Source organism: Petromyzon marinus, chromosome 6, assembly GCF_048934315.1.
Source record: "Petromyzon marinus isolate PM22_M1 ecotype Great Lakes invasive population chromosome 6, UKy_Petmar_22M1.pri1.0, whole genome shotgun sequence".
In the NCBI taxonomy this organism is placed as follows: Eukaryota; Metazoa; Chordata; class Hyperoartia; order Petromyzontiformes; family Petromyzontidae; genus Petromyzon; species Petromyzon marinus.
The window spans coordinates 17206350-17219749 of NC_133672.1; the positions used below are offsets into that span (position 1 = coordinate 17206350).

General features: G+C 40.6%; 1 protein-coding gene across 1 annotated transcript in view; it reads left to right on the forward strand.

The window, feature by feature from the left end:
* Positions 1-13400, forward strand: part of TRIP11 (thyroid hormone receptor interactor 11) — a 30482-nt gene that overhangs the window by 10171 nt on the left and 6911 nt on the right. The window contains exons 10-15 of the mRNA XM_032947639.2: positions 703-3816; positions 4339-4479; positions 5736-5929; positions 6644-6807; positions 6959-7062; positions 8013-8112. Of these exons, the coding sequence (XP_032803530.2) occupies positions 703-3816; positions 4339-4479; positions 5736-5929; positions 6644-6807; positions 6959-7062; positions 8013-8112 (3817 nt within the window). The remainder of the gene's footprint in view (positions 1-702; positions 3817-4338; positions 4480-5735; positions 5930-6643; positions 6808-6958; positions 7063-8012; positions 8113-13400) is intronic.

Sequence of the window (13400 nt, forward strand, 5' to 3'; positions counted from 1 at the left end):
AGCTTTTCAAGCACCAGATACAAACAGTAGCATTGTATGTATGTTGAACTTCTTTTTCACCGTACGTAGCCAACCATGCTAATCAGAGGTGCGGGGGAAGAACAACAACCTGAACACAAAAAGCAGTTCTAAAGAAATTAGTTTTCAATCTAGACTTAAACATGCATAGCTCCAGTGGATTCCTAATATCGGAAGGAAGCGCGTTTCAGATGGCCACAGATGCGCATCTGAAAGGTCACGGTCTTTGTTCGATGACTAGCCTATCATAGGCAAATGAACACATGTAAATTATTATTTCCACATAGGCAAAGCTAATACAATGAATTAAAGAGTAATTTGATATCAACACAACTTCGTATTAACAGCAACAAAATGTTCAACTTTAATACCATATTTCACCTATTCTTTTAGATGAATAGTGAGCTTTATGAAACTGCTACCTCATTTTGGAGTCTTAAATATATTTACATTATAAATGTTTGGCTATATACATTTGTCTATGATTTCTGCTTTAAATTCACACATCATGTTAACTTGCATTTAAAAGCTGCCGTGTTTGACATTCTTTACATTGTGCGCATTCACCTAATTATGGCGTTAAATATAATAATCGAAAATTGTGATTTACCATATTTGAGAGCCTATTTTGTAGGTCTACTTAGGTGTATTCTGACCCCTTGCTCATATACCTCTGCTTTGCAGCATATCGTCATGTTGAGACAACAACTTAAGGAACACCGCCAAGAAGCAGATTTAATGTCCACACAGCACCAGGAGCAGCTTCGTACTCTGGAATTACAGTTGACAGAGGCGAGCGCTGCCTTGGCTCGTGGAGATGATACTGATGGAAGTCATGCCTCTTCCACGTCATTCCTGCTCGTGAAGAGCGAGGTGACAGTGGAGGGACTCACCGACGTTGAGTTGCAGGAAAATATCTGTGGTGAAGAACTACCTTTGGAAGCATTCTCACAAAAAACGCAGACGCATTCACATGAAATGGATATGTTTGCACTTTCTGGATGTGAAGAACTCTCACGACCAGAACTTGAGCAGCTTAAGGAAGAAATAACGAATATTAGACTTTTAAATGAACAACTGCAGGTTGAACTTAATGATATGAAAATTGTTCGGCAAGAATGCGAACAGAGCCTGGCAGCGGTGGAAGCTGAACTTAAGGAAACCTATCGCCAGCTTGGAGACGCAAAGACGAGCAAAGATGAAATTACCAAAAGCATGAGCTTTGACAAGGCACAGGTGGAAGCTGAGTTGAGGCAGGCTGAGAACAAACTGGAAACTGAACGAAAACAGTGCCAGCTAACGATTCAACAACTCGCTGATGGGTGTGCCACAGAGACTAGTGTGCTGAAAACAGAAAACGAGCGAGTTTTGCAATTAATTCGAGAGAAAGAAATGGACATTTCTTCATTGGAACACGATGTTGAGAGATTACAGGGAGAACTAAAGGAGTCCAAAGAAATGCTGCTTTCAAAAGTGCAAGAACAAACATCTTTGATGAAACTCGTGTTTGAGAAAGATGAGAAAAATCAGGAATTGCAAAATCAGTTAACAGCATTTAAGGAGGAATTGGAAATAAGATGTAAGGCCATTCAGGATACAGACGCTGCTGCTTTGAGACTTTCATTGGAAGAAAAAGAAAATCAGCTGAGTACTCTGAGAGAAGAAAACATCCATTTAAAAGAAGAAATTGACCACCTTCAACCCACAGTCGACCCAAAGTCAATGGACATAATTTCAGAGCAAGAAACAGAAATTGCTGAGCTCATGGAAAAGATTCGAGGTGTGGAAGCCGAAAGAGTGTTTCAAAAGCAGCTGACCGAACAGCAAAATGTTAAGATCGTACAGATGCAGAAAACTATCCAGCAACAGGAATCTCATCTCTCTGAAGCCAAAACTCTACAAGAACAGGCAATCTCAGCTTCTCAGAAGCTAATTTCTGAAAAGGAAAGTGAAATTGTTCGCCTTCAGGAAGTGCTAGCAAGCATCCAGTCTCCGTGTTCCAATGAGATAATTGATAGAGTGAACGTTCCTGTTTTCTTGAAAGAAAATGGTAACAAACAGCAAACGGAGAGCCAAGAAAGTGAAAAGCAAGATCTATCCAAGCTCGAAGTTGAACATCTCTTGAGAAGCTTAAATGACAAAGAGGTAGAAGTTAATTCGCTCAACGAAAGGAATAACTCCCTCATCGAGGAGTTGAAGCAGATGACATTTTTGCAGGAGGAAGTAGGGAAACTTGCACAACTACTTAAACACAGAGAGCAAGAGATTCAGCACTTGCATACACGAGTCTTAGAGTGTGGCCCACAGGGCTCACCGATGGGATCGGGTATTGAGGCAACAGCTCAGCATCGAGTACAAGCCCTGATGAGTGAACGTGAACACATCCTCATGGTGCTCAATGAGAAAGCTAGGGAGAATGCTCAACTCCGGACGGAGCAGCACCAGCTTGTGGACATGATGGCAGCCAAGGAGAACAGCCTGCAGAGCCTGATGGAGGAAAACCGCCGCATGGCTGATGACCTGGCACAAAATTCTGGAAGTTATGATATGTCAAGGGAAGCGATCCAGAATCTCTCTCGCTTGGTTCGCGAGAAAGACATAGAAATCGATGCTTTATCGCAGAAATGCCAGACACTGCTAGCAGTGCTGCAGGCTTCTAATGAGCATTCTCCATTCATACCAGCTGAGAGAGATGGTTCTCCAGTAGAGCAACAACAGAAGCCACAAATGGAAGGATTGGTTAGCGGTGCTCAGTTTGAAGAGGTGTTGCAGGAGCGAGAGCAGCTTCGGCAACAGGTGAAGAAGGTTGAGGAGTGGAAGCAGCAGGCACTTACATCCGTGCAAAATATGCAACACGAATCTGCACACCTGCAGGACGAGTTGCGCCAGCTTGCTGGCCAGGTTGCCAAGGACGCAGGGTTAGGCTTCCACCTTCAAGAGGGTTATGATGGTCTCCTTCAGGGCTATCAACAACATGTGCACAGTCTGCAGAGCCTGCGAGAGGATCTTGGAAAAGTCCAGCTCGGTCTTTGTTCCCTACAGGCGACGGGAAATCGCATTACAGAAAAAATCCAAAATACATCTTTTGATAACCAGACTAACCTCAGTGTCTCGGAGACTCATTATTCGGATGTTGATAATACAGGTAACATGAACATCGACAATCTAAAATTACTACATCTAGACGAACAAAATACCGTTCCTACAAATGAGCAGCACGCAACCCAGCCAGGGAAGGCACAGACAGCTGACTGGAGCTCTCAGCCAGAAGAGGTGCAGAATTTGCGTAAAATTTTGGAAGAAAAAGACGTCAATCTGCAAAAGTTACGAGAACATAACGATCAACTTTTAAATAACTTGTCTGATCTCTCCAAATCGGAAAATAAAATGTGTCAATCTGACCACGGTGCAAACCATGAACAGACCGAAAACATAATGAAGAAATCGGAAGAACTCCTGAAGTTATTGCAAGAGAAAGATTCCACGATAAAAAGGCAATGTGAAGAGATTGCAGCTACGGCAGAGAAGCAGAGGACTTGGAACAGTGAAAATGAGTTGCTGAGGCAGGCGGTGATAAATTTGAAGGAGAGGGCTCGGCTCCTGGAGGCTGATCTGGCACAACTCAAGGAGGAGAAAGAACAAGTTCGCCAGCACGCGCAGGGACAACATTCTGAACTGGGTGCCCTCCAGCAGTCTGCTATGCAGCTTTCCATGCTGCTTCGCGAGAAGGAGTTTGAAACGAGCTCTGCCAAAGAGAAGGCCGCTGCACTGGAGAAGCTGCTGAGAGAAAAGGATGCGGTATGCCCTTGATTGTATTTTTAGTTCACTCAATTTTTCCATCACAAAAAAAAAACAGTGGTACGTGTTTTAATGTTTATTATTTTAAATGTGGAACATTCATTTTACATTATATGTATGCAACCAACTGAACATTGTGGTTATTCAGTGTTGATTTATTGCAGAATGAATGCTTTTTTTCAGAAGGGATCAGATATTGAGAGGTTGTGAATGTAAATCTACGTGGCCAAAGAATGTTCTTTCTGCGACAAGGATGACTCCATCGCTGGGAAAGAGGAACTTTAGCATTTAATTGAAGAGAAGTGAATTATCTTGTTGCACGCTTCCACATGGGGCCATATCTGAAGAAGATTGACAATATTCTTTGCAATAGATGTCACGTTTGGCATAAAATATAATTGCGTAATATTTTTTAAATTCAACCTACGTAGACTGCATTAACCATAATTTTGTTGCATGAATGTTTAGCTTAAACCCTGCCAGTTAATTAACCTTGTTAATCTTGGATGTGGTTGTTTCCAGGGGAGTGCAGGAGAGCTGGAAACATTGCTCGCTGAACTTAAACGCCAACAAGAACAAGCCGTGGCGTTTCAGCACGAGCGGGATCAGTCGCTGTTGGCATTGAAGCAAAAACAAATGGAGAACATGGCTCTCACACGAGATGTAAGCACGGTTGGGAGTGAGGAGGTGGCGTGGAGAGTCCTTCTGAGAGTGACATTTATCACGGCGTTGGCACAAGAATCATTATTCCGAGCTCGGTTTGATCACATCTACGAAGCTGAAAGTGTGATAATCCTTTCACTGTGGGAAACAGCAGAGCTTGTCACACTTCACAACCTCTGGTTTGCTTTTGGCTTTGAAGTGTGTGATTGAACACTTAGCAAAATTATTTTATGAAAAATATCTTAGCGCTGAGTATTTGCTTTTGCATGTGTATGACATGCTACATCTATATTTAAATAAATGCTGCCATTGTTTTACTGCTGCAAAACATACGTTTTGTTTTGTTATGAATTGATGATGAGCTGCTCTTCAAACAACTCAGTTTCACACGAATAAAAAACAGTTGTCACATGTGGGGTGCCATGATTAAAATCAAAAAAAGTTTTTGCCGCTTCGTGGTGCATGTAAATATCTCCAATGGTTGAAAGAGATCTATGCACCTGTGACATACAATTTGTATCAATTATAAAGGATTTGATTCTGATGTGCATTATTCAATTTATATGGCCTGAGCACTGACATCAAAAACAAATCTAACTTATTGCAATTGTACTTTCAGCGTTATGTAATTAGATGAATAATCCATGTATACATCTCACCGAGTGGCACACCTTCTCTGACACCTTCTGTCATACACGCACGCACGTGCGTGTGTGTCAGTCACACTGGGTGTGTCGGAGAATCTCCCTGCAAGAGATGTTTCACGACTTCCAGAAAGTCGTTCAAAGTGGTCTTTTTTATTCTTTACAAAGTTGGGGTTACACTTTGCCCCATGTCTCAAACTGAAATGTTACATTTTCAGAGCTGGAATTTAACCGAATTAAGTACAATAAGATAGGTCTTGATTTGAAGCTTTCGTGACTGCAGGAATCCATACTCTGTGGTTCTTTCGGTAAAGTCACGTAGGTATATTTTATTTTATACCTACGTGACTTTACCGAAAGAACCAAAGAGTAATAAGATGGGTGTTTTAAAGTGCAGTCATTGGTTACAGATCTGAGGCCATCAACTCGCCACACTTGTGAACTATGCGGCTGCCTGCATTCGAACGCAAGATCTCAGCAGTGAAGCCCTACCAATTTTAATCAAACACAAATAGCCGGGGTGTGCGCTGGAAATGGCACGGAACGAGAGCAGGTTCAAGTGGGATGTTCGTTTTTGTTTGTGCTTGCGGTGGTCACAATGAACCTGTGCAGCTGGAACGAGTTGCGGAGTTGGAGCTGCGCCTTCGGCAGGATGCGGAACGCCTGCGTGCACACCTCGTGCAAGTGGAAGAAGCGCACACACTCGAAGATCTGGCCGGCCAGGAGCGCGAGGCTTCTCTGAGCCACGAGGTCACCGTCCTGCGGGGAAAGCTCAATGCTGCCTACTCTGCGAGTGAAAGTACCAGGCAAGATCACCACTTCACGCTTCACTTGTAATGGTTCAGCACTTCAGCAAGGTCAACCGCTATCCACGACCCTAGCACTTTATCATCGCCATACTACACTCGCACAAACACCGTGAACACCCACCAAAAATACCAGGAGTTAATTAGAGTTATAGAGTTTGTGGTCATTTTTGTTACAGACAAGTGATATTGTAAATAGAGAATGTAAACATGTTATTTTACCTGAATTCATACTTTCATTCTAGAAGTATGTTTTCCCACTTCATTCATGATGGGACTAATGTTCAAGCTTTTTTGCCAAGAGGCATTTTGTTTTTTATTGTGGCCATGAACACCAAGACATTATTAAAGATACGGTTGGAAAGTACTAATTAAAGCAATTCGTTTTAGCACATACATCTGTGCATGAAATTGTTCAACAGATTTTCATATTCCCTACTAGTCAAATACATTGCTGTTTATATGCAATTATTCTTAAGGTTTAATTTGGAAATGAAAATGATTTTTACGAACATGGTTTTTTAACATGTTACATTTTTTTAATCTACATTTCAACACGTGTGTGTCATGGGATTAAAATATATAGTTTAAATCGACTAATCGGTACATATTACACCGCCACAGAGAATGGTGTTTATTTGCTTTGTTTTCGCGTATATTTTAATGCTTGCATGTTTCTGCCGGTCTGTGTGCGCGTCTTTGTGCTCGCCATAGTTATGAAGCCTCGATGCGAGCAGACATGCTGCAAGAACAGTTGAGGGCAGTGTCTTTGCAGAGGGATACTGCTGTGCAACAGTGCAATGCTGCCCGCCAGCAGGCGCAGCAGTATGCAGCATCACTTTCAAACTTGCAGACAGTTCTTGAGCAGTTTCAACAGGGTGAGTAATGGCTTTTCATTCATTATTGAAGATGCATCATAGCAGCATGTATTCGATGGTGCTTGTGTGCTATGATTGCATGCATTTTTTGACAATTTTCAATTTGCTGAAATTGAAATGTCTTTCTTATTTTGTCAACCTTCCATTGCAGAGGAGAAATCTATGTATGCTACAGAGTTAGAAAAACATCGCCGTGAAGCACAGAGCAACTTACAGAAAGCCAACCAGATGCAGCAGCAAGTCAAGCAGTTACAGGCATGGTTGAAGTTCCATCTCGCTCTTTGCTTAATTTGTACCTTCAAGAATGAGTAATGCTCATATCTGATTGCAGACTTGACAGTAAACTCTAAATTTTGATTTAAAGCTTTTGTGACTGCAGTAATTCATATTCTTAGCTCTTTCGGTAAAGTCACGTTGAAGGGAAACAATAACATAATAAAATATATATATAAAATATATATTTTTATTTTTTTATATATATTTTCTTATTTTATTGTTTCCCTTCAACGTGACTTTACCAAAAGAGCTAAGAATAGTAAACTCTAAAGCGAACGATTAGGCATTATAGTGAACTCGAAATTTTATAAACACATTTTAACAATTTGTAATATTTGATAGTCTTTGCGAAGATAAAGCTGTAGTTTACATGATTTTTAAAACATGGTATGTTACGTGATTAGCCTTTTCAAGTTGTATGTTATCATCATGTTAAGCATGTATTCATATGTATCCATTCCTATATAATACTCTCAATTACTTCGTATTCATATTCTTAGTTCTTTCGGTAAAGTCATGTTGAAGGGAAACAACAAAATAATAAAATATATATAAAACAATAAAAAATTCTCACGACGTTTCGACCATAACACAAACGGTCGTCTTCAGGTGTGTCGGTTTGCATAAGTTTATTTATTTTTAAACGGTGTTTTTATTTATAAAAAAACGTTAGCGCCACGCGCAGCGATTTGGCAGTTTATTTAGACGGACTAGTCCATTCAACGTGACTTTACCGAAAGAACTAAGAATATGAATTACTGCAGTCACGAAAGCTTTAAATCTTTAAATCAAAATTTATACTTCGCATTCGTTGACATTTGCAGTTTATATTTTCAATGAAACGACGGGTAACATTTTTAATTGCTCGGCGCTGCTTTGCCGCAAGTGGCCATGACCGACGGTAACGTGCCGAGTTTGTAAACGGACAGGAGCAACTGGACGAAGCCAACGATGCCTTGGAGTCAGCGTCTCGACTCACCGAGCAGCTGGATCTCAAGGATGCGCGCATAGAGGAGCTGCAGCGGCAAGGTGTGTGGTGAGGGGAGCCGCTTTCATAACCGTATCACGTGCTTTTTTAATGTTCAGCTTGGTATGTTCTTGGAACAAAGGACCATGGATAGGAACAATTGCTGTAAGTAGTGCTCTTGGTCTGCAGCAGAATTATTTCCATTGTAAATGGTCCAAGAATATTTCTAGAGGATGCAGTGTTGAATGCAAGGTGCATGTGTTATTGTTGAGGGTACTAAGTTCCTGTGTGCTCGGTCAAACCTGCAGATGTAATTGGTTATTGATGAGAATTCTGTTATAAGACGTGTACAGGTCAGTATGATTTCTATTTTGGTCTCTTTTCCCTATTTGGATCATTGCTACAAGCATCCTACCAGATCTGGAATGACCACATCAAATCTTATCAAGTTACCTTTGCAGGAACCAAATCAGATCTCGACTACATCCAATTAACAAGCGGTGTTATTTACACACATTCCCTCTTCATCGCCATACACCCCTTGACTAGATCCCTAGAACCCAGTCACATTGTCATTCCTTTAAGAACAAATGTTATTCCTTTATTTGTTTTTCCTTCAAAAACAAATGTGTGTAAAGAACTTGCTTGATATTTATCTAAGAATGAGATAAAGAAAAAGCATTTCAGTTTCTGGCTCTGTTTTTAGTGCTTCATGTCTTTTCTCAGTGCTATGTGATCCCTGGATGAAGGACGCTAGATAAGTCCAAATAATTATTATTCAGAATTTGAATATTTATTTATACTGGAGAAACCCGATGAGCTGTAAAGCTCTTTCTCACAGATTCCAGTAGGTGCAGGTCAAAACGTTACAACAAGCAGTTAATAAGAATTATTATTATTATTTCGACCTCCCCACCACATCTGCTTCAGATCCACTAACAATTTAATATCAATAACTTAAATGCTATTTTTACCGATTTCTTTAAAAAGCTTACATCTTTCATCTCCTGCTCAATACAGTCCCTCACTGTTTCCCCATCACAAACACTGTCGATTCCTCCACCTTGTCTGGTATCCTTCCTCCAGCCCTCGTGATAGTGACTGTCTCTCCCCATGATAAAAAAAAAACAATCCATACTGATCCCCAACACAATTGCAAATATCCAGACTATCTGGAGCCAACATTTACTTGGGAAATTCCTACAAAATTGTTCTTTTTTTCACAAAACTTCACCATTTTCCTCTTTCATCGGTTTCTATGAACCAGTCCAGTTGTTTTATACTTTTACGTGACTTTACCGAATAGGACCAAAGAGTACAGTCCAGTTTAGTTTCTGCCAAGTGATTCCACTGAGACTGCCATCCTCGAAATTGAAGCAGTCATCCAAGTTTTCTCAAACCAAGGCAATTTAAAAAAAAAACAATCGATAGACATGAAAACTGTGCGGAAGAAGGAACTGATGCATTGCATGAAGAAATCCGTAAAATACAGAGCAGACCAGAAGTCTGGCTGGGAGATATGCTGTCCCTAAGTTTATTTATGGCTACATTAGGAATCTTTAAAAACATATTTTGGTAGTGGGATGAACCCCCCAAAAAGATTTGGGATCTTTTTTGTGATCCCCGCAATGTAGGGTAAAGTCATGGTTTTGAAAAGCTCCTCAAGAGGGTCCTTCTTCATGGTTGGAGTGATAGCTTTGCGGATTGTGTAGTCGGAGTAACCATTAGCCTCAAGAGCTTATTAAATACTTAATAAATATTAGCTTATCACAATCGGCAATGTTCTACATTTTGTATTTGGTCTTGACATCGCAGCAGAGCCATATATTTGACACCAAAATTATCGAGTCGGCAAGTTTGTAAGCAAACTAAAAATGTATTTAACCCACTAACAAATAGCACAGTAATGTTACAGCAGTGTTGCATTATTGAAGAGTGCACAGCTAAGGCAAGGTCAGTGGGTAAACCTGGAACAAACTACTAAAAAATACTTTTTTTCAGGTGTTGAGATTAAGGGATATTATATACTATTATAGAGGAACAGTTGTTTAAAGATAATTTGTAACATGTTCTGGTTTATTTATAGTGTCCTTTATATTGGGAAATATGTATTTACAGGGGTGGAGCTGTGGCACAGTAGTTAGCACACTACACTATGAACACGGCTTTCTGAATTCCATTTCTACCCAAGACATCGGTGGAGTGTGATGTCTGCACCAGCTTTGGGGCACCCCCTTTACCAACCCACAACTCCCAGCATGGTGAAGTGTGGTTAAAATAAAAAAACACCATTCTCGACATGTCATGTGGATGCTTTCATCCAGCATTGAATTGACAATGGGCTATAACACTCATTTTTTTTGCTTTTGCAATATTTTCAAAGACATGTGAATGTGCAGAAGCTTAGTGGCCAAAGCAAATAGGTGATAAATACTGCGGGTTGTAAAATCTCTGCAGGCAACTGTGGAAAGGTGACCTTGTCACACATTGGCCTGAAGGGATTATACAAACTGTAGCAGACGCATCACTATCACATAATGTCTTCTTACTGAACAGCAAAAAAATGCTTACATCATTAACCAATATAGAAATGACAACTGGAAAAAAGAACCTTAAAGACCCGAAACTATAAGTATAAGTGGTTCAGGATCCTTTAACAAATGCTTTTCATGCCGCAAGACACCAAATCTTTTTTTTTTAGATAAGTGCCACTCCATTAAATATTTAGAAGGAAGTGAGGAGTTTCTTTTAAGTAATGTGCAGGTTAAATTTCGATTTAAAGCTTTCGTGACTGCAATGATTCATCTTCTTTGGTTCTTTCGGTAAAGTCACGTAGAATGAGAATAAAATAATAAATTGATAAAATAAAATAACACAATAATATTCTCACGACGTTTCGGCCACAACACAAGCGGCCTTCATCAGGTGAAGGGGGCGAGACATCAGGTGAAGGGGGCGAGACTGTCTGGTAGGACAGCGCTGTCCTACCAGACAGTCTCGCCCCCTTCACCTGATGAAGGCCGCTTGTGTTGTGGCCGAAACGTCGTGAGAATATTATTGTGTTATTTTATTTTATCAATTTATTATTTTATTCTCATTCTACGTGACTTTACCGAAAGAACCAAAGAAGATGTGCAGGTTACTATATCGTGAATCCAGTGGAGATGCGGTGGAAGGTCCAATATGGTTGTATAAACTAAAGTAAAACACATTTGAAGTATTTTTTATCCATTGTGAATAATAAGGATATGGAATACATTCACCAATGTGGGCAATTGCTGGAGCAGACGCCACAAGGAAGGGGAGAGAATACGAGAGATGAAAGGGGAACACAGGCACAGGCAAGTCTGTAGCATTTTGAAGACAGTGAGGGTGATTGAGTTGATCTGGGACCGCATTTTAAATTAATATAAGTATTTATGGATTGAGGTGATAACAAAGCTATAGAACATTTTAAAAATGTGACAGTATGATCGAGCATTCTATTTTAGGAGTGACTAGTGAGCAGTAACGTGTGAAGGGCAAGTCCAAAGACAAGGGAAGGGGAAGTGATGGATCGCAGTGGGGTACGCCTTTTACGATCCTTCTCTTGAATCATGAAAGGACAAGTTGTTTCGTTTTTTCAGTGCATCCAAAACCATTGTTTACTCTCGCAAATGTTATCTAAACGAATGTGCACTTATTCATATTCTTAGTTTTTTCGGTAAAGTCACGTTGAAGAGAAACAACAAAATAACAACGTGACTTTACCGAAAAAACTAAGAATATGAATTACTGCAGTCACGAAAGCTTTAAATCAAAATTGAATGTGCACTTGTTAAGAAGATGAGGAAACTAGAGATAACTGAAACAGGCAGAGACTCGGTTAATACTCCCAGTATAGAATCACAAGAGAAAACGGACAGCGGAGATGTTCACATGGATGTGACCTCAAATATAAACGAAATATGTGTTGCATCTGGTTAATTTGTGTCTCACCAGGTTGGGCTAAGAACCAACGTCTTTGTGTAAACACAGATATTGTTGTATACAGCAATCTCTCGGCAACTGTGGGAGTTCGGCCATGGTAGGCAAATCCTTAGTTGGGAAAGTACAGGGCCTATAGGAAGTAGTTGGTTAGGGGGACCACGGCATGGTCAGACTCGTTATAGCTTAACTAAGTTGCCTATTTCTTCACCAGACATGAATACAAAACGGTACATTACATAGTAACAATCAAACTTGAATAAACATTAAACTAACTTAACATACTTTTAATATTGAGGGTAGACGATGACAACGAGATGAATGGGTGGTTAGAAGGAGGAGGGGCTCAGCCCACCCTCTCCCCCTCTTCCTTCGGGTCATCAGTGACAGATCAGTGAGCAGGCGAGGAGGCAGACTAGGAGACAGGCATAGATGATGAGGCAGACACAGTGGCGCTGCTGGCTGGATCAGCACCACTGATACAGCCAGCAGCAGTTATGGTTGCACGGCACATAAGACACTTTAGTGCTTTTAGAAACACCACCAGCAACACGTGCGCCGTGGTCTATGACTGCGAGTATCACAACAAAACAGACGGACAGCTGATAAGTTATGCAGCGCTACGGGTGGCGCTGTGGCATGGAGGAGAATCGTGGCCCCGCAAAATTTGTAAATGCTTCTTACGGACCCGCTCCTACCTGTTTATTTCCAGGCCACATTAGGTAAATTGGTATACAGATAATAAACCGTGTATACGTGAATTATTTCGTGATAACTTCATTGTCAGTAGTACACAGGCACAAATAACAAAAAAACACTCAACACGTTTGTCAATAATACTGCCTTACAAGGATTATGTGCTTTAATTAATGTGCCATTGCCCGACACCGCCTATTATATGTTTTTAAACAGTGTTATTGATGAACGTCAAAATGAGCATCTTTATTTATTCTGGAGAAATCCGATTAGCCATGAAGCTCTTTTTCACAGATGTCCAGTAAGGTGTTGAATTTATTGTCGCATATAGTTATTGTGGCAATCCTATATTCCAAACATCCATTGCAATAGATTTAACGAGAAATTAAACACATTGTTAAACGTAAATTGAAAGTATGTATGTTTAAACCTTTTTATGCTAACTAATAAGAGTAACGAATTGCTGTGCCGGGTGCTGGCGGGTTTAACAACATATTTAGGCGATCTAACCCACAAACCTCTATTGTGGATAATATTGGTCGTGAAGGGCCCGCGTGTTAAACTAATAAGAGAATGCCTGCGGACAGTGTAAAGGCTGGTGAAGGCTCTGCTGTGATCTCGGCCCAATCTCAGCTGGCAACTGTGAGTGCTGTGTTGGGAATTGCCCACGGGAGTCACTGGGATTAGG